Source organism: Eptatretus burgeri, chromosome 1 (genome assembly GCF_056783735.1).
Source record: "Eptatretus burgeri isolate ZD-2024b chromosome 1, Ebu_testis_v1, whole genome shotgun sequence".
In the NCBI taxonomy this organism is placed as follows: Eukaryota; Metazoa; Chordata; class Myxini; order Myxiniformes; family Myxinidae; genus Eptatretus; species Eptatretus burgeri.
The window spans coordinates 94,126,712-94,146,711 of record NC_140961.1 but is presented as its reverse complement, the minus strand read 5'-3'; the positions used below and the strand labels follow the sequence as shown (position 1 = coordinate 94,146,711).

General features: G+C 44.9%; 1 protein-coding gene across 2 annotated transcripts in view; it reads right to left on the bottom strand.

The window, feature by feature from the left end:
- Positions 1–284: 284 nt before the first annotated feature.
- LOC147034978 (myoferlin-like) overlaps positions 285–20,000 on the bottom strand; it is a 424,490-nt gene continuing 404,774 nt past the window's right edge. For both annotated transcript variants that reach the window (XM_085891822.1, XM_085891829.1), the window contains 3 exons: positions 18,056–18,165; positions 1,933–2,080; positions 285–1,530 (listed from right to left, as the gene is read on the bottom strand). In XM_085891822.1, coding sequence (XP_085747948.1) covers positions 1,495–1,530; positions 1,933–2,080; positions 18,056–18,165 — 294 coding nt within the window. In that variant the 3' untranslated portion in view covers positions 285–1,494. The remainder of the gene's footprint in view (positions 1,531–1,932; positions 2,081–18,055; positions 18,166–20,000) is intronic.

Below are 20,000 nucleotides of genomic sequence, written 5' to 3'. Positions count from 1 at the left end.
AATGGATAGAACCTCCAAGCACTGTGGTACCACATACTGAACAAGCCTGGTGTTGGCTCAACGGTTAAGGTGGCTGGCTTAAGATCTTAGGGTCCTGAGTTTGAGCCCCTGTCGTGTTGTTAAATCACACCAGGTGGGTTGACTCAGCCTGTCATCCTTCTGAGGCCAGAAAAAATGAGTACCAGCTTACTGGTAACAGGGGCACTACATCAGTGGCACAACCTCTCTTCCAGCAATGATGCAACTAGCAGACACAGGCTGCATATGAAAAATAATAAACAACATACTCTTGCAAAAATTTTATTCAAATGGATGAAAAACAAAACAAGACTAACTTGAGAAGAGATTAAAAGAGTAAACAAGGTTCCAAGTGTTTGTTATCTATACATAAAAAGAGAGCTGTGTGTGTGTGTGTGTGTGTGTGTGTGTGTGTGTGTGTGTGTGTGTGTGTGTGTGTGTGTGTGTGTGTGTGTGTGTGTGTGTGTGTGTGTGTGTGTGTGTGTGTGTGTGTGTGTGCGCGCGCGCGTGCATGCATGTTGCAAATGTTAGCTGAAACCCCCTACATGGGTGGGTTTCAGGGGATGGAACGGAGAACTATCAGGTCTCAAAGAATCCACCTCCATATCTGTGTGTTGTGTGTGTGTATATGTCATCAGTTTTCTCAGAGATGGCCAAATGGATCTTCTTCAAACCTTCAGAGGTTCATCAGTGAGTGGCAAGAAGTGTTTTAGGCAAAATATCTTTTTTTTTGAAAGTTGGATTTTATTTTTTTTTAATTGCTCTATAGTGCCTAAGCCTTTGTAGCTGCATGAAAGTTAATATTAAATTATCACTGACCCCATTTTTAGTGGGTGCAGGGAAATGTTTTAGGCCTCCACAAAAAAAAATAGAAAAAAAATCAAAATGCCAATAGGATTAGAACATCAGTGCGCAATGTCTGGTACCCCTGCTCGTTATGAATGAAGAAAATTCACGATAGTGCGATGAGTGAAAGATCAGTTTTCATTAGGATAAAAAAATGGCAGAGACTATCAATCAGAGTTTCCACATGAAAAAATAAGGGGCAATACCCCTGGGCACTCACCTGATAGAATAATGATACTGAGGAGGAAGTCAACATAGGACGGAATCAGCAAAATGTACCAATAAACCAATGTTAGACTCCGATTTTTTTAATGGTGTGAACAAAGTTTGGTACATACCGGGTGATGAAGGTTGTGGTCAAGTTTCATTGAAATTGTGTGTGTGGTTTCAAAGAAGAAGTTGCAAGTGTTTATGGACAGACTGGAGGACAGACGACGCACCATCCCATAAGCTCCCTGGAACTACATCCCAGGTGAGCTAAAAAATAAACCTCAGTTGTTAAATTTGCTAAAGCAGTAATGGTGCCTATATATCCATTTTATACCGCAATTACACAACATTAGCATGGAAAATTCTGAATGACAAAGTAAAATGTGGTAATGGAAAGTTTCCAACTTGGCCTGGAAGGGTTTAAATCCAATCCAATAGCTTTTGTGCAGAGTAATTCTGTGAAACAAAAAAAAAACCAAAGACAAAGTAATAATGCATTACAAAATGAGTGAAAAATCATATGAATAAAGTAAATCAACAGAACATTCATGATGGAAGAAATTCAACACAACCCCAACTAATCTGAGATATTTTCAACTTTTAATGAGGCCCCGCGAGGTGGAGTGATGTAAGCGACATTTTTTTTAATGATATGATGTTGATAGGCTCGGATGATAGGGTAAGGGTTAAAATAGTGCGACATGGCATTAACTCCAAAATGGCAGATGTGTCCCTTACATCACTCCTCATCGTGGCACCTCATATTATGAATGGTATAATTTGATCACCAGGCTATGAAGTAACGTCATTTAACAACGAAGACAAGTGCATAAACATCAGGTAGCTTCAAATACTTACTGGCAAGGAGTAAAAAAAGATGGTCAGAAAAAGGGTTATCAGAACACTAAAAATGCTGAAGCAGAAGTACTTCTTGTAACGTTTGCATAAAATATACTTGAAGCTTTTAAATGGTGAAGTGAACCATAAGAAAGAGGTTTGTGGTCGCCTGCATGAGAAACAAGACAAGGAGAAAAAGACATAAAATGCATTACACATTTTAAAGGTGGAAAAAGTTTGATTTAATGAAATTTAATTCCAGGCTATGAGGAAACAAAAAATTGAAAGGGGGTGTAGACTTTCTTTAGGCACTGTCTGCCATGTCAATCAGTCACTTTGCAGTTGTATTTATTTGCTGGTATCGATTATCTCTGCTGGTGCCAATTGGTTTGAGGCTGTGTTTTTTTTTTTGGAATCCCCTTTTGTGATTAACCTAATTTGATTTCATTTCTGTACACGAGTTTGCAATCATGGAGGAGGAAGTGTGCTTGTAAGGCATGGACTCTGGAGGAGAAACTTTGGAATTTACTGGATGAATCCATTCATGCCATTGTGCAGAACCTTGCAGTGGGATGAACGAGTGTGTCTGGGTGGAAGAAGTGGGAAGGTAAAATGCACCAAGGATAAGCTACAACCAAGTGCCAGCGAAGATGACTTTGGCATTGTGTGCACAAGCAAATGGACTTTGCTTTGTAGTTCCAGCGATACACAATGAGTGTTTTTTCTTTTTTGGGTACAGAATCAGGGCTTGTGGAAGAGCTGAAACACAAAAGGACCAGCAGAAAGAGAAGGGGGGAAATGCCAACAGCAGGGCTGACAGAAAAAGTAGATGGAGACGGCTAAACCAAGGATGCAGGGAACGATGAAGTATAGGGGAGAATGCAAGTGGGGTGGAAAAGATGGATGCAGAAGCAACTAGAAGGGCACTCGGTAAAGCATACACCTCCGTCACATAATGCTTGATCGACGAGAACATATCAGGCCCAAAACTTTTTGAAATATAATGCTATATAATCATGTTTTTGAGCCCTATCTCTCATTGATGAAGAATCACTTTAAAAATTAAATAATTCTCAAAATCAGCTCCGGATTTGGATCTTCACCAAAATCTAAACAGTTATTCCTTGTCACACACTGAACCTGTGCAGAAAATTTCATCCGAATCCATCCACAACTTTTTGAGATATCGTGCTATATATCATTTTTGGCCCTTTCTCTCAATGGTGAAGAATCACTGAAATAATTCTACCAGTTGGATCCGGATCCGGATCCGGATCTTCACCAAAATCTAATCAGTTCTTCATTGTCATATACACAACCTGTCCACCAAATTTCATCTGGATCCGTCCACAACTTTTTGAGATATCCTGCACACAGGCAGACAAACAGACAGACAAACAAACAGGCAGCGAGGGGTGAAAACGTAACCTCCTTCACCTTCGGTGGCGGAGGAAACAATATGGAATGAAGACTTGGAGGGAGGAATGAGATTGAAGAGAATGTGGAAGTTGGTTCCACAGGTGGGAAAAAAGAGGAACAAATGAGTGGAGGTGAGCAGTTATTCTGGATTTTGGGAATTCCACCAGAAGGGGGTTGCTGGTGGAATGCATGGATCCTTATAGATAGATACCTGTGAGGGACAAAGCACAGAGAGGGGAGAGGAGGTGGATAAAGACAAAGACACCACCAACCTGATGTGATTGGAGAGTGATCGGCCCATAGCCTCCACTTCATTGCAGGAGATTCCGATGCTCTTGAAGGCCTAGGTTTCCAAGGCGTCAAGCTGAGCAAGGTGTGATGCAGGGGCCCAGGCAAGAGGGGAGAGGACTACTCCACCAAGCTGTGAATGAAAGACTTGTGGTGGATAGGAGTTCAGGTGTGCCAAGGAAGGACTTTGCTTGATGGAGGATGGTCAGTCGGCGACTATTTTGGAGGCCAACTTTGAAACGTGTTTTTTTTTTGTATACCTTGTCGAGGCTCGTATGAGAGCTAACACACAACTCACAGCAAGGGGGCATGAGACAAGAGGGGCAGGAGTGGAAGGGACAAAACAGTGGGGAACAGACACATTAGGTGAACTGTGGAAGGGAGAGGGATGGGGATGGGACGGGGAACATGGCGAAGAGAAGATAGACATTACAGGGACTTTCAGGAAGGAAAGCAGGAGAAATGAAGGAGGTGGGATCGGGGGTAGAAAAGATCGAGGATTTGGATGGAGGAAGATAAGCGGTGGTGGTGAACAGCTGTTTTGAAAACCTGGAGGGAGGAATGGGAAAGAATAGAGTGAGGAAGTTTATTCCAAAGGCGGGAAAAAAGAGGAATGAAAGAGTGAAGATGAGCAGTGATTCGAGATTTTGGTAGTTTTACCAGAAGGGGGTTGTTGGCGGACCTTGAGCGCCCTGTGGAAATGTGGTGTGGACAAATCGCAGAGAGAGCAGGGGGGCAAGGCTGGAGAGGAGTCGGTAGAAGACAGAAAGACCACTGACCAACCTGCGGTGATTGAGTGAGAGGCCCAAAGACTCAGCTTCATTGCGGGAGATGCCGATGATCCTAAATGCCCTGGTTTCGACAGCGTGAAGCCGAGAAAGGTGGGAGGCAGGAGCACCAGCCCAGAGGGGAGAGCAGCACACCATCAGGCTACGGACAAAAGCTTTGTAAGTGGTCAGGAGCTCAAGAGGTCCGAGGAGGGACTTTGCACGACGGAGGATTCCCAGTCGGCGACTGACTTTTGAGGCGAGGTGAGAAATGTGACTTCCCCAGGAAAGGTCATGGCAGATAGTGAGACCCAGAAGCTTGAAAGAAAAGACTTCTTCCAGAGGATTGTTGAGAAAGTGGATGGGGAGGGGGGTTCTAAATGGTCCTTTCGAAGAGACATAGTGAGAGTGTGAGATTTGTCTGGATTGAAAGACATGCTCCACGTGTTGGACCAGTTTGTGATTATATCCAGATCTGCAGTGAGCGAAGAAGCTGCTGTTGCCGGTCTGAGGGATGACAGATGGTACGGCAGAGGGTGGAGTCGTCGGCAAAGAGAAATAGAGGATTTTCGAGAGAGTTGGAGAGATCATTGATGAAAACCAGAAAAAGAACAGGGCCCAGAACGCTACCTTGAGGAACTCCAGCCTGCACAGGAAGAGGGGATGAAAGAACTCAATTTAGGGCCACATGTTGACTGCGGCAGGAGAGGAAGTCTGCGAGCCATGAGTGGAGATGGCCCTTGAATACCATGGGAAGAGAGTTTGGTGAGTAGTGCAGGGTGCTAGACTGTGTCAAAAGCACGTGATATGTCCAAGGATATGGCTCGGATTTCCTGTCTGGCATTGAGGACCTCCATCCATTGTTGGGAGAGCAGAAGCAGCATATCCAGGGTAGAGTGACCTGGTCTGAAACCAAATTGATGATTGGAAATCAAGCCATTGGATAAGAGGAAGGATTTCATGTCTGAAGCGATGATGGATTCCATAATCTTGCTGATGATTGGGAGAAGGCTGATTGGTCTGTAGTTACAGGGATCTGTTTTTGCACCTTTTTTATGCAGGGCAGTGATGTTAGCAGATTTCCAAGCAGATGGCAGATGACTTTGGGCAAATGAGAGGGTGAATAGAACAGAGAGAGGGTGAGCAAGAGCAGAAGAGCAGGCTTTGAGGACACGTGGGCTGATGCCGTCTGGACCGGTTGCAGAATCTGACTCGAGGTTTGAAAGCAAGCTCTCCACCTTGTCAGGAGAAAAGGATACAGAGTCCAGGGACAGTTGGGTGCGACTGGGTAAAGTGGGTAGAGAAAGTGATGGGTTTAGGACACAAGATTTAGCTGAAAACACAGAGTTTAGACATTCAGCTTTATCACGTGCGGTATCAGCAGTGCGGCCATTTGAGGAAAGGCAGGGGATGGAGGGGGAACATACACCAGAAACAGATTTGATTAAATGCCACCAGGATTTTGAGGAGGGAGAGAGGTTTGACAGTTCAGACTTGAGATGAGAAAGATGTTGTTTTCTGGCTCTCCTGAGGGTAGATACACACTTGTTCCAAGCTTTGTGGAAGGAACTGAGATTGCCCTCAGTTGTGTTTGCTTTCCATGAGGCAACGGCAAGTTGTTTCAGGACAACTGCCTCGCCACAAGCTTCAGTAAACCAAGGGCGGGAGGAAGGGTAAGACAACTGAACACGAGAGGGGATAAATCTGTGCATGAGGGAGAGCAAGTTTCTTTGAAAGAATTCCCAGGATGAGTTGATGTTTGAGAAAGTAGTGATAGGAGACCAGTCTGTAAGTTTGATGGCTGCTCGGAGACCCTGCCAGTCGGCTTGAGTGAAATGCCAGACTCGACGGCGGTGAGGTGGTTCTCTGATAACAGCCAGAGAGATGTCTACTTTGACAAGGACGTGGTCAGAAGAACCAATTGGAGCGAAGGAAGAGCAGCAGATATTGTCAGGGAAATTTGTCAAAATCAGATCCAGAAGAGATGGAGTACCACTGGTTGAGATCCGGGTCGGGAAGTTGACCGATTGAGTCAGTCTTAATGAGTCGCAGAAAGCTTTTGCTGAGGTGCCATGGCAGGTGAGAGAGGTACCCAGACCTAGCCCACTGGCATGATGACAATTGCAGTCGCCACATATGAGGAAGAGAGAGTTTGGATGAGAAGATAGAAGATGGTCCATGTTTTCGGATAGTGAGGTGTAGATGGAGTCATCACTGTTCGGTGCACGTTACAGTACACATATAAACATGAGGTGGGAGTGGAGGGGAAGCCGTAGCCAGAGGTATTCCTGGGGGTGTGGGGGAGTGAGAGCAGTGCATGGAGAGTGAGGAATAGAGTCTTTGACGAAGAGAGCAACACCTCCACCAGGACGAGGCTCAGGTCTGTCATACCGGAGGAGGGAGTAAGCAGGGAGAGATACTTGGGAGTCAGACACGTCTTGGGAGAGGAAAGTTTCTGTTCGGCAGATTATGTCTGGTTTGTCAGTGGCAACCTCTATGGAAAGATCTGAAAGGTTTGAGCGAAGGCCCTGGATATTTGAGGTCCACACTTTTAATGAAGGGGTAGGGCAGGAGGCTTTGGGTGCAGGGGATGGAGGAGGAGGGGGAGGGTAGGACAAGGGACGAGGGGGGGGGGAGGTAAGGAGGGTTGTTGAAAGAGTGTGGGGTATTGCAGAATAGCGAGGGGAGGGGGCCGAATGAGGAGGACAAAAGGCTCTGTGGTGCTGGGGGAGAGGGTGGACAAGAGACAAGGAAGAAGGCAGTTGAGGATTTGAGGAGGTGGAGTGAAGAGATGGAGGTGAGAGGGCAGTGGAGGGAGGCAGCTTGGTGGATGAAAGGGTGGGGAAACTTTGAGAAGGATGAGTGAGGGGGATGAAAGGTGGGAGAAAGGTGAGAGGGGAATTTTTGAGAGAGGTGAGAGGGAGGCTTGGAGGAAGACGAGTGGGATGGTTGCTTTGAGAGTGAGAGTGAGGGGTGATGGGGGTGAGTTGGCACTGAAGTTGGAAAAAAAAGAATGGTTGATGGAAAGCGAACATTCATAACAAACTGGGGTTTTTAAAAGTTTTAGGTCAGAGATGCGATTTAACACAATTCTTGATGGATGCAATGAAGGCGAATTCAGAGAACGGAGAGAAGAAGCGCTGTAACAGTTGGATTTTTTTGGCAAGGAATGAAGGAGAGCTCAAAATGAGAGCAGTCTGTTAAAATAGCACAAGAGTAGTGCATTATGAAACAGTAAAGAGTACCACATGTGTGAGAGAGGAAGATGAAGCATAAGATCGTTTTTGTTGTTAATATTAATGTTTGAGCGAGTTCAACAGATTAGGTCATGGAAGTGTAGAAAAAAAAAATCGAGGAAGAAGACGAGGAGGAAGATGAAAGGAAGAAGAAGAAGAAGCAGAATTGGGAGAAGGTTAGCGTGTTGTTGTTGTTGTTGGGTATTTTTTTTTTGAGATAAGAAAGAGATTAGTTGGGAGAATGGGGGATGTTAGGAAAGTGGGGAGGATGAAAATTGAAGGTAATGGGGAGGAGAGAAATTGAAGGTAATGGGGAGAAAAAACAAAAAAAAACAAACAAAAAAAAAAACCGATCGAACACCGAGTAGAACCTGTAGGCCTCAAGCCTAGGCCAAGGCCAAGGCCTCAAACACCCGGTAAGAGCGTTGACAAAAATACTCACAAAATAGCACGATTTTTGAAACAAAACCAAACTTGGAACACACAGTAACATGTAGATGAGAAAATTAAACAGTTAAAACGGGACAAATAACGACCGGAAACTTAACTTTGAGAACATCAGCAGAGAGCCCCGAAGGAGACCTCTCGCCACTCCAAACCCAGAACCGGAAGTCCATGGCAAACGTGGTTTGCCCGAGAAAGATCATGGCCAAGAGTGAAACCCCATAATTTTACAGACAGACAGACAGACAGAGACAGAGAGGAATATTTCATGGTTAAAAGACATATTCCAAGTGTTTGAACAGCTTGTGATTTTGTCAAGGTCTGAAGAGAGTGAAAAGGCTGCAGCCTTACTGTCAGAAGGATGAGGGATGTCACGGCAGCAGGTGGAGTCATCAGCAAATAGATAAAGAGAATTTTCCGGAGTCAGAGATCATTTCTGAAGATTACCAATAGGACTGGGCCCAGAACACTGCCTTGGGGGCACTCCAGCATTGATGGTGAGAGGAGATGAAAGGATTCCATTGAGAGCCATACTTTAACGACAAAAATGGGGGAAGTCAGTAAGCCATGAGCGTAGTTGGTCTTGTGTGCCATAGGCAGAGAGTTTGCAGAGCAAGTGTTCCATTTCTGGACAGTTATTGGAGAACAAAACCTTGCAATGAACCATCATTTGTTTCAATGCCCTTTTGCACAACTGGTTCATTAAGTCTGGTGACCTTCACTCCAGTATTAATGCAGGGAGAAAGTGCAAGGACAAATGTATCCATTAATGAGGCTTTAAAGTGGTGTTCACCTGACTGTGTGTGATAATACACTTGCCACATCAAATAAATAATGTGAAGGAAACTGCCATTTATTAGAAGTATAATATTCCCACCAAGACATTCTCACCACAGGAATAAATCTCCAGAAATAATCCATAGATTGCTTAAGAGCCTGTCACACCTTGACGATTTAGCCAAGGTATGCCTGGCGTTTGAAAAATTTGGCTCAAACGCTGGCACACGTCGAATACGTTACGGGTAAGTTTGTATACGTTAGGAGCACGCTGGCATTTGTCGTAGTACACCGAGCTGTTAGACAAATTTTCCATGCTTAAAATTTTTCGACGTATGCCAGCGTATGACTCACAGGTTCCGCATTACGCTGGCCATAAGTTGTAGGGACGTTACGCGATCGTTGACACACGTCGACACACGTTACTTGTAAGTTATTCATAAGTCGAAACACGTCGAGGTAATGTTTAGTGCACCCGGAACTTATTTCTAACCTTTGAGTAACATGTTGTAGGCACGTTACGCGATTGACGACACACAGACACACGTTACTTGTAAGTTACTCATAAGTCGAAACACATCAAGGTAATGGTTAGCGTCAGTGTTCCAGACTCCTGTTTTTTTTGTTGTTGTTGTTGTTTGTTTTTTTTTTTCTTCGGTATGACGGTGATGTTGACACTTCGATTTCTCGTGCGGTTATAATATAATATACCTAAAAGGCTGCAGCTCAACGATTTAAATCATAACCGCACAAGAAATCGAAGTGTCAACATAACCGTCATGCCGAAGAAAAAATAAAACCAAACAAAAAAAAAAACAGGGAGTCTGGAACACTGACGCTAACCATTACCTTGATGTGTTTCGACTTATGAGTACCTTACGAGTAACGTGTGTGGACGTGTGTCAATGATCGCGTGGCGTGCCTACAACTTATGCCAGCGTATGCGGAACGTGTGTCATACGTCGAGTACGTCGAGAAATTTTCAACATGCTGAAAATTTCTCAACGTACTCGGCGTATGCCAGCGTCTTACTTCGAATGCCAGCGTGCTCTTAATGTATACAAAACGTACCCATAACGTATTCAACGTGTGCCAGCTTGGTTCGGCAAATTTTTCATACGTCGGCATATGCTGGCTAAAACGTCAAGGTGTGACAGCGGCTTCACACTTCGATGTCAAGTGCGGTTATGATTTGAATCGTCGAGCCGCAGCCGATGAATAGCCTACGCCACGTGATTGTCGGTGTAACGCTGCCGCACTATGCATAAGTTAGACTATCGGTGGGCATAGGTTGTGAACGCCGACAACACGCTCAGCATTCGTTGGTATAAGTTATCTATGTGATTAAAACGTTCTGTGTACGTTACTAATAGGTTGTGCATACGCCCAAAACTAAAAAAAAACCTCAATAGTTCAGCGTACGTCAGCGTTTTACATACATTTTGAGACCTTGCCATACGCTGGCTAAAACGTCAAGGTGTGACAGGTCCTTTATCAGTGCTGTTTGTGGTGTACTGATAGAAGATGCTTAGCAGGCAGACACGATGCGGGGGAACAGTCGAGCCGGGCTGTGTTGCACAAGCGCGTATTCAGCACACTCACGAGCTGGACGACTCCAGCATTACTACGACGCCTCAGGCGGCGCGCACAACTTATATTCCTTGCAGATACGATGACCACAACGACCCCTCCTCCCATCATCATGCCCCGCCCTGCATGCCCGCAGGCTACACCACACTCCTCCCTCCTAAAACTATGATTATTAAATGATCACCATCATAATAAGCATAAACAGCACGAAGGACTACGGTATAATAGTAGACAAGGCACAAAAAATGAAAACAGCGAAGTATAACAGCACATCACATCATATAATGCGTGAAAGCGAGCTAATGGAGCTGCCACGGCCAGGTTCCGAAGACGGAGGTGCACACAGCACCTCCCAAACTCTGGCCGCGTTACCGATATGAAGCAGCAAGGCGAAAAGCACAGCAGCCCGACAGCGGAAACGCCCCCAGGCGGCTCATGCTGACATGGCCCTCGGCGAGGCCGTGGCGATCTCCCGAGCAAACCTCCCCCGGCACCATCAAACACCTCCGGCCCACTTCCCCCAGGCAGACCTGATGCAGATAAACATTCCGAGGCCGGAAGCCCGCTGTCTGGAAGCCGTGGCGCCAGTGCCAGCGCCAGCGCCAGCCTCGATTGACCTTGGATGGGGGCGCTGAACAGCGCTGCTGGCTGAACGCACTCAATGCTCCAAAACAACCCACGCACCACAACCAGTTGAGACGCCAACGCCCGTCTAAACGGCCTTGAGCGAACACAGAGAGCTGCGCCCGCAACCAGAGGTGGGGGTAACGCCGACCAGCGCACCAGTCTTGGCTCTGAGTCGATCTCCGAGACCCACACGGCAGTTAGACGGCAGCAATTCCATTTAAACCACACTTCAATCATAGGCTCGTTATAAATCACTACGAACATCATTTGAACCATTGCAAACTCATTTTTCCGTACAGCGCGTTCTTTTGATAAAATCCCAGCACATGACAAAGCAACTACCTGCGGCCTGGGACAATGGAAGGCCAACCCAACCTTTTTATTCGCCACCACCGCTCCCAAAGCCACCACATCACATTGATCATAATACAAATCCCATTGATTGATCTCCGCCAAACCCACTCTCACACGGGAACTGCTGGCATTTATTTCAACAACGTTAAACTGCATCACTAGAGCAAAGAAAAACACATATGCAATGAAAAGCAACCCACAACCCACATCACGAGTCCGTCTCTTGGTTGTCGACTCGATGTTGTGACTCGCGACTTCCTTTAACGCCACGGGCTCACCGCAACCTGTTGAAGCTGCCCGAACAACACCGGCGCGCATTGCCTCACAAACGCTGCCGAAGCGCGGGAACTCATCGCGAGAGCTGATACGGCTCTCGCCGCTCCCGAACCGTACATCACCGCCGCAGGCAGCAACGCACGGCCGCTCCCGTTGCATCGACGCGGCTCCCGCCGCCAGAACCTCGCCCTCGGTACTCGACGAAGGCATCGAAAAGAGCACTGGTACACCTGGAGGTACGAACCGGAGATCCAGCCCGAGGTGCGCCAGCCAGTCCCGACCCAAAAGGGCGGGCCCCTCCCCTCGCACCACGAACACCGAGAGCAGGGCGCGTCGACCTCGGTAGCGCACTGAGACGTCGGCCCTCGCAAGCGGTGCAATCGCTTCACCGGTGTACGTGTACAGCGACAAGGCCGTCTTGACCAGGCGAACACCGCGAAGACCATGAGCCGCCTGCTCACCCATGACCGACACCGCAGCCCCGGTGTCCACGCAAAACACGGTCGGCTCGCCATTCACTTCGACCTCCACCGTGAACGGCGTCGTCATCTCCGAACCAATGGAAAACAGACTCAACCGTGGTTGCATCTCCTGCTCCGGCCCGCCGGCATCGCCATGCCCCGGTTGCAGGCCGATCTCCAGGTCACTGGGGTCCTCCCGCACCTCGTCATCCAAGACCCCAACGGAGGCCCCCGCCATCCGACACACACGCTTCAAATGTCCCACCTTGTGACAATGCAAACACACGGTGTTCTTATACGGGCACATTTGTCGCAGGTGCGGACCCCCACACCCCCAGCACCCCTGGAAAGCCGCTTCGCTCCCGGTGCGACCGTGCTGCGGTGCGCGCCCTCGTCCCGCACCGCCAGGCGCGTGTGCGACCTGCGGCACTTGAGTCATCGCGCGGACTCTGGGCTGCGCGACCTGCGGCACCTGCGCGGTCACCGCGTGGACCTGGGGATCAGCCGACATGCCCCAGCTGGAGCTACTCATTACGTCCTGGCCAGCGATGGTGCAGACATCCGTGAGTGTCTGCTCGACAGACGAAGCAGTCCCGACCGCCGAGTCAAATGTGATGTCGGTCAACCGCAGGATGGCTGCTACCATCTTTGCGTCTCGCAGACCAGAAATAAAACGATCTCTGAGCCGTGCCGGACGCTCCTCTGTCGTGAACTTGCAAGGCACAGCCGAATGCTTCACCCGTGCTACGAAGTCTGCAACGCGCTCCTCGCCACCCTTAGCGAGGTGATCGAACTGGAACCGCGCGAGATGCAACGACTTCTCTGGCGCCAAGTGGGTCTTCATTTTCGCCACGATGTCCTGAAACGATAGCCCGTCATCACTGGGCCTATTTGGAGCCACCAAATCACTCAGCAGCCGGTAGTGCTCCGTTGATAGCGAGGCGAGCAAGATCGCCTTGCGTTTCTCTTCATCATCTACATCATCCGCGTGAAAGTAGCAACCCAACTGTTCAGAAAACAACTCGAATTCATCTCCCCCGAAAACGGGTATGCGCCCGTGCGCCGTGCCCCGACCTTCTGCCATGCTCGTGCTGGCGAGACCCTTGGCTCCGTAGCCTGGAACCGCACGGGTTATTTGTCGCCCTGCACACGCCGATCCGAAGATCCTCGTCAGCCAACTGTGGTGTACTGATAGAAGATGCTTTGCAGGCAGACACGATGCGGGGGAACAGTCGAGCCGGGCTGTGTTGCACAAGCGCGAGCGCGGGCGCGGGCGTACTTTGCCCGCGGCTCTCCTTTATTACGTATTCAGCACACTCACGAGCCGGGCGACTCCAGCATTACTACGACGCCTCAGGCGGCGCGCACGCCTTGTATTCCTTGCAGATACGATGACCACAACGACCCCTCCTCCCATCATCATGCCCCGCCCTGCATGCCCACAGGCTACACCACACTGTTCAACCTGGATTGTCCTTTAAATCTTAAGGCGCTGTCACACCTTGAAGTTTTAGCCAGAAATGGCAACATATTAAAAAGTATCTAAAACGTTGGCGTACGCTGAAGTTTTGAGGTTTTTTAAAGTTTTGGTCGTATTCATAACGTGTTAGTCATTTGCATAACGTATGAAGAACGGGCATAGAACGTTTCGTTGTGTTAAACATAACTTATACCAACGAATGCTTAGCCTGTTGTCGGCGTTCACAACCTATGCCCAACAATAGTTTAACTTAGGCATAGCACGCTGCACGTATCGCCGAAGAACTCGTGGCGTTGCCTGTTAAAAACCTGCTGCACGCCAATTTAAATCATAACTGCCTGAAAATTGGAAGTGTCAACATCGCAGTCACACCTTGACGATTTAGCCAGCGTATGCCGACCGATGAAAAATGTGTGTAAAACGCTGGCACACGTCAAATACGGTATGGGTAATTGTGTATACGTTAGGAGCACGCTGAAAAACGAGGAAGTACGCTGTCATATTCTGTGGTACGTCGCGTACGTCGTGAAATTTCAAGCATGCTGAAAAGTTTACGACGTACTCGACGTATGGCTCACAAGTTCCGCATTCGCTGACATAAGTTCTCAGCACGCTCCGCGATCGTTGACACATGTCGGACACACGTTACTTGTAAGTTACTCATAAGTCGAAACACGTCGATGTAATGTTTAGCAGACCTGAAACTTAATTTTTAACCTATGAGTAGCGTGCTTTGAACCTATGTGTAACGTATCTCAAACGCACATTGTCGTATGTAGACGAATTGTATTGACGTCTTCCGGACGACCACAGAACTTACTGAACGTGTTTCTAACTTACAACTACCGTATAATGGCGTATTGGCAGCGTTTAGGGGAATTGGTATATACAAATGGGCTTCACAAGAGGAACCCGTCAGTGTTCCAGACTCCATGTTGAGTAGATGTCAATGTCAGTAGTATCAGTAGTAGTAGTAGTAGTAGTAGGTGAGCATGTCAGTAGTAGTCGTAGTAGTAGTAGAAGGTGAGCGTGTCGGTAGTAGTAGTAGGTGAGCGTGTCAGTAGTAGTAGTCGTAGTGGTAGTGGTGGTAGTAGTAGTCGTAGTGGTAGTGGTAGTAGTAGTAGTAGTAGTAGTAGTCGTATTGGTAGTAGTAGTTGTTGTAGTAGGTGATCGTGTCAGTAGTAGTAGTAGTAGTAGTAGTAGTATTGGTAGTAGTAGTAGGCCATGTCAGTAGTAGTAGGTGAGCGTGATGGGGAGGGTGTGGGTGATGATGGATCCTCGTTGCGTCCACGAATAGGAGACTACTTTGCACAATTGTTCGATGTTCTTTTCGGCTAATTTTTTTTCTCATTCCCACGATGAAACATTTTTTTGTATCAGTTTTAAAAGTATTCAAAACGACTTGGACAAATGCATAATGTTCTGGTAATGAAAACAGAACACTTCTATAACTTATACATAAGTTATAGCAACGATTGATTGGCGTGTTTTCGGCATCCACAACCTATGCCCAACGATAGTCTAACGTATGCATAGCGTGGCAGCGGATCGTCGACGATTACGTGTGGTTTTATATTCATAGGCTGCAACTTCACTTTTAATAAATGCCTGTCACTCGTCTATTGTTTTTGGACGCTGGTGCTTGTTAATTGAAATCGTTTCCATTGAACGAGTTAAATCGCTTCCACTGGACTATTGAAATGATTTAATAAAAATGCTTGGTTATCCTTGGACCCACTCTGGCTAGCAGCTTGTCGAACATCGCTGGGGGAATTCGCGGGAAGTTGATGAAGGATGCATGGTCCTCGTTCCGGAGTTCCACCATGAGCTGGTCATATATGCCGTAATTGTGTCGCCTCCGGATCCATGGTCTCATCCAGTTCCCTCTCCTCTGTTCACGTCTTCTTCTCCCAGCTCTATTGGCACGCAACTGGTGCAGTGTCAACTCGATGAGGTCATGTAGGTATTGTCGTCTCAGCCTTGCCGTATCCTCCATCTCTCGGAATGACATGGACATGTACTCACCACAAAGTCAAAAAAATAAGACGGGTTCCTCCTGCGAAGCCCCATTTTATATACCAATTCCCCTAATCGCTGCCAATACGCCATTATATGGTATCTGTAAGTTAGAATCGCGTTCATTAAGTTCTGTTGTCATCCTGAAGACGTCAAATATGTCAACGTCTTTTTCAAGTAACGTGTTGCGAAGTGTGAACAACATTCGTGTAGCGTGCTTACAAAACGTTACTCGAAGGTTAGAAATAAGTTTCAGGTTCGCTAAACATTACCTCGACGCGTTTCGATTTATGAGTAACTTACAAGTAACATGTGTCGACGCGTGTCAATGATCGCATAACGTGCCTACAACTTATGGCCAGCATAGCAGAACGTGTGAGTCATACGCCGGCATACATCGTAAAATTTCAAGCATGCAAAAATTTGAGGTCAACCCAAAAGTTCACCGTTTAAAGCCAGCGTACTACGACTTATGGCAGTGTTTTTCAGCGTGCTCTTAATGTATACAAAACGTACCAATAACGTATTCGACGCGTGCCAGCGTTTTAGACAAATTTTTCATAAATCGGCATACGCTGGCGAAATCGTCAAGGTGTGACAGCGGCTTTAGCCCTTGGATAATGATTTAGATGGCAAAGGAATATGAACCAGAAAGCCACATGACAGCAGCACCAGAAACAGAGCGTTTTTTTGTTACCCTCGCCAAAGGAGAGGGTATTGCATTTGGGTCAGTTTTTATCTTGCCAAAACGAAGTTTTTGCAAGATATGTTCGTCAGCTTGGATGTTTTTTTTGTTTGTTTGTTTGTTTGTCTGTAATCACGTATAAAAAATTCTGCAGAGCACAGTTATCATTGGAAATCTTTGTAACTTCGCTTATCAGAGGACTTTTGAGGTCCCTTTCAGTGCACAAAATTTTGAAGGTCAAGGTCAAAGGTCAAGGTCACTTTGTCGCAAATCAGGGGAGTCGATGAAACCCTTATTTTCTGAGTAATTTTGATCGGATCGTCTTCAAACTTCATGGGAATATAGTTCATGGTGTGGCGCTCAGCTGATTAATTCTTGGTGGCGATTGTCCTTGACCTTCATGGTTAGCGCCTGAGGTCAAACATATTTGACCCCAAGGTCAAATTTTCAAGTTTTAGGAACCATATCGTGTGGTACCTCAAATTGAACACCTCGATGAGTGCTTTCTAGATATGTCAAGCTTGAGACATCATGACGTCATTTGGTGACACTATGAGGCAAACGCATATTTTTCATGGTTACTCTGTAGAACGATTCTCATCAGAATCTCTCGTAGGCAGATATTCCTCAAGGAGTCGCTCCTGGTGGATAGCAGCTCTGTTCACCTCAGTATGACCTTAAAGAAGTCACACGTGGTCACCTTTTGGCAAGATATGGGTCACCCTGCGGGTGACTGGTTTTTTTTGTCTGTCTGTCTGTCTGTCTGTCTGTCTCTCTTCAAAAATCTTCTTCTCTGAAGTGGCTGAACAAATCGAGGCGAAAGTTTACACGTATGACTGCCTGTCCATGCGGAACAAAAGGTTCACACATATATCATAGGTCACTTGGTTGTCGGCCATATTGGATTTCCCCTCAAATCTATAAAAATACACCACTCAAAAGAAGTCCGGGCGAGGGTCTGCAATTTCTAATTGCTCTTTTTCTTGTTATCTCAAACTGTACAAGTCTTTGTGAGATATCATGCTGGGAATGGTCTGAATTATAATCCAAGTTTGAGAAGTAGTTCATGATCCAGTTTTGGCATTTTATCTCCAGGGTAGTGTATTGCTTTGCGAGATCATGGGCCGCAAATCTCCCTTAGTTATTAGTGTGCCGTGAGTGATGCCATTCAGTTATGATTATGTTGCACTCTTGGTGGTAATGCTTCTTAGTCTTTTATTTTTATTTTCTCTTTTGGGGGTGGGGACTCTCAGTTTGTGTGTGTATATATATATATATATATATACATATATATACATATATATACATATATATATACATATATATATATATATACATATATACATATATATATATATATATATATATATATATATATATATATATATATATATATATATATATATATATATATACATATATATATATATATACATATATAAATATATATAGATATATATATATATACATATATACATATATATATATATATATATATATATATATATATATATATATATATACATATATATATATATATACATATATATATATATACATATATATATATATATATATATATATATATATATATATATATATATATATATAAACATTTATACAATAACCAGTCCATGGAATTCATCTGGTCATTATAACAATACACTACTGTACTTTGTAGCCACAAAAATTAATAAATCAATCAACAAAAACGGTTCTCTCACTTTGGTGATTCCAATGTTGGATTGATGTTTGGTTCATCACGGCCATGTCCAGCTGGTTTCTCCTCAAATTCGCTCTCGTTCAAGATTTCCAATGTCAACTCCAGCTTACCCTGCAAGCACATCATCCATTTAGTACATGCACCAACCAGTCCCCATTATGAGACAATGCAGGTGTGCACAACGATTAAGAACACAGATAGCAAATTATGCTAAATGTAGACAAGGTTCTGGGATTTAGATGGAAATTTGATGTTTAGATTCATACAAGAAAAGAGAGGGTGATGTGGCTGATTGGAGACGTGGCAATCTCTATGGCCCATGATGACAAAGAAAATGACAAAGCTTTCCATGAGATATTGTATTCCTCACATGATAATGCAAGATTTTGCACTGACACACGAATCCTTGCACAAATCGCAGAAATTGAAACAAACACATTAATTTTGTTTTTCTTCAACTTTTTATTGCAGATTATATAAATTTCCATTTTTACAAGACTCTCCTCAATTGTTCCATGAAAAATAACTATGCCACAACTTGCATCTTGACTGCTCAAAATATAATGGTTAATTGTTACTTTTATTTTAAAGCAACACCTTGTTTCAACATAACCTATGGGGAAAATCAACAATTTCATGGCCAACAAAATCAACAAGAGAACATTTAAAATCGAATTCATGTATTGATGGATATGCCTCCACCTGCATAACATGTCAACCCACTGTTATGTGTGATTTCAATTGAAGGTCATGTGAAAAACTGAAAGGTGATATGAGAGAGAAAAGAAAGACAAGTACAAGAGAGAATATCAGATGCTTCAAACTCGAGTTAAGGTCTGCAAAATTTTCAAAGCGGACATGATCTTTGACCTGTTGAATCCAAAATTGAATCGGTTCATCATTGTGTTGCAGTCCATAATTTTGTCAAGTTTGGTTGAAATAGCTTCAGTGCTTCACAAGTTATTATGGTTCCAAAATACCATTCAATTAAAGGTCAAATACCCTTTCACCATTTACTTTGTGAACCCAAAATCAAATCAGTTCTTCTTTGTAATGCATTTGACACATGTGCCAAGTTTCGTTAAAATAAATAAATAAATAGATAAAACCTTCAATGTTTCACAAGCGAGCGGTTAAAAATATTTTTAATTTCAAAGTCACATGACCAAAGAACCTTGACCTTTTGAAGCCGACATATAATCAGTTCATCTTTGTATACAGTCCATACTTACACCAAGTTTGGTTGAAATCCCTTTCGTGATTCAGAAGTTATTGTGGCAACAAAACAAATCTGCTACTTTCAGATAAATGTTACATGACCTTTTATCTTTAACCTTTGACCCCAAATCGAATCAGTTCATCATTGCATCATATTACCTACTTATACGAAGTTTGGTCAAAATCACTCAAGTGGTTCACAAGTTATCATGGTAACGAAAATCTGCTACGCACGCACGCACGCACAGACAGACGGAGAGACGCACAGCCAGATGGATAATCCAAAAACACAATGCCTCTGGCACCTTTGGCCATGGAGGCATGAAAATACAATTTGACACAAATGTGTTGACGGACATGCCCCGTCCACTTTAGGTGTTAATGCACTATTATGTTCGACCACTATACAAAAAATTAATGGTTATATATGTATGTATGTATACATATATATATATATATATATATATATATATATATATATATATATATATATATATATATATATATATATATATATATATATATATATATATATATATATATATACAGAGAGAGAGGCAGAGAGAGAGAGAGGCAGAAAGAGGCAGATAGAGAGAGGCAGAGAGAGAGAGAGGCAGAAAGAGGCAGATAGAGAGAGGCAGAGAGAGGCAGAGAGGGAGAGAGAGGCAGAGAGAGGCAGAGAGAGGCAGAGAGAGGCAGAGAGAGGCAGAGAGAGGCAGAGAGAGGCA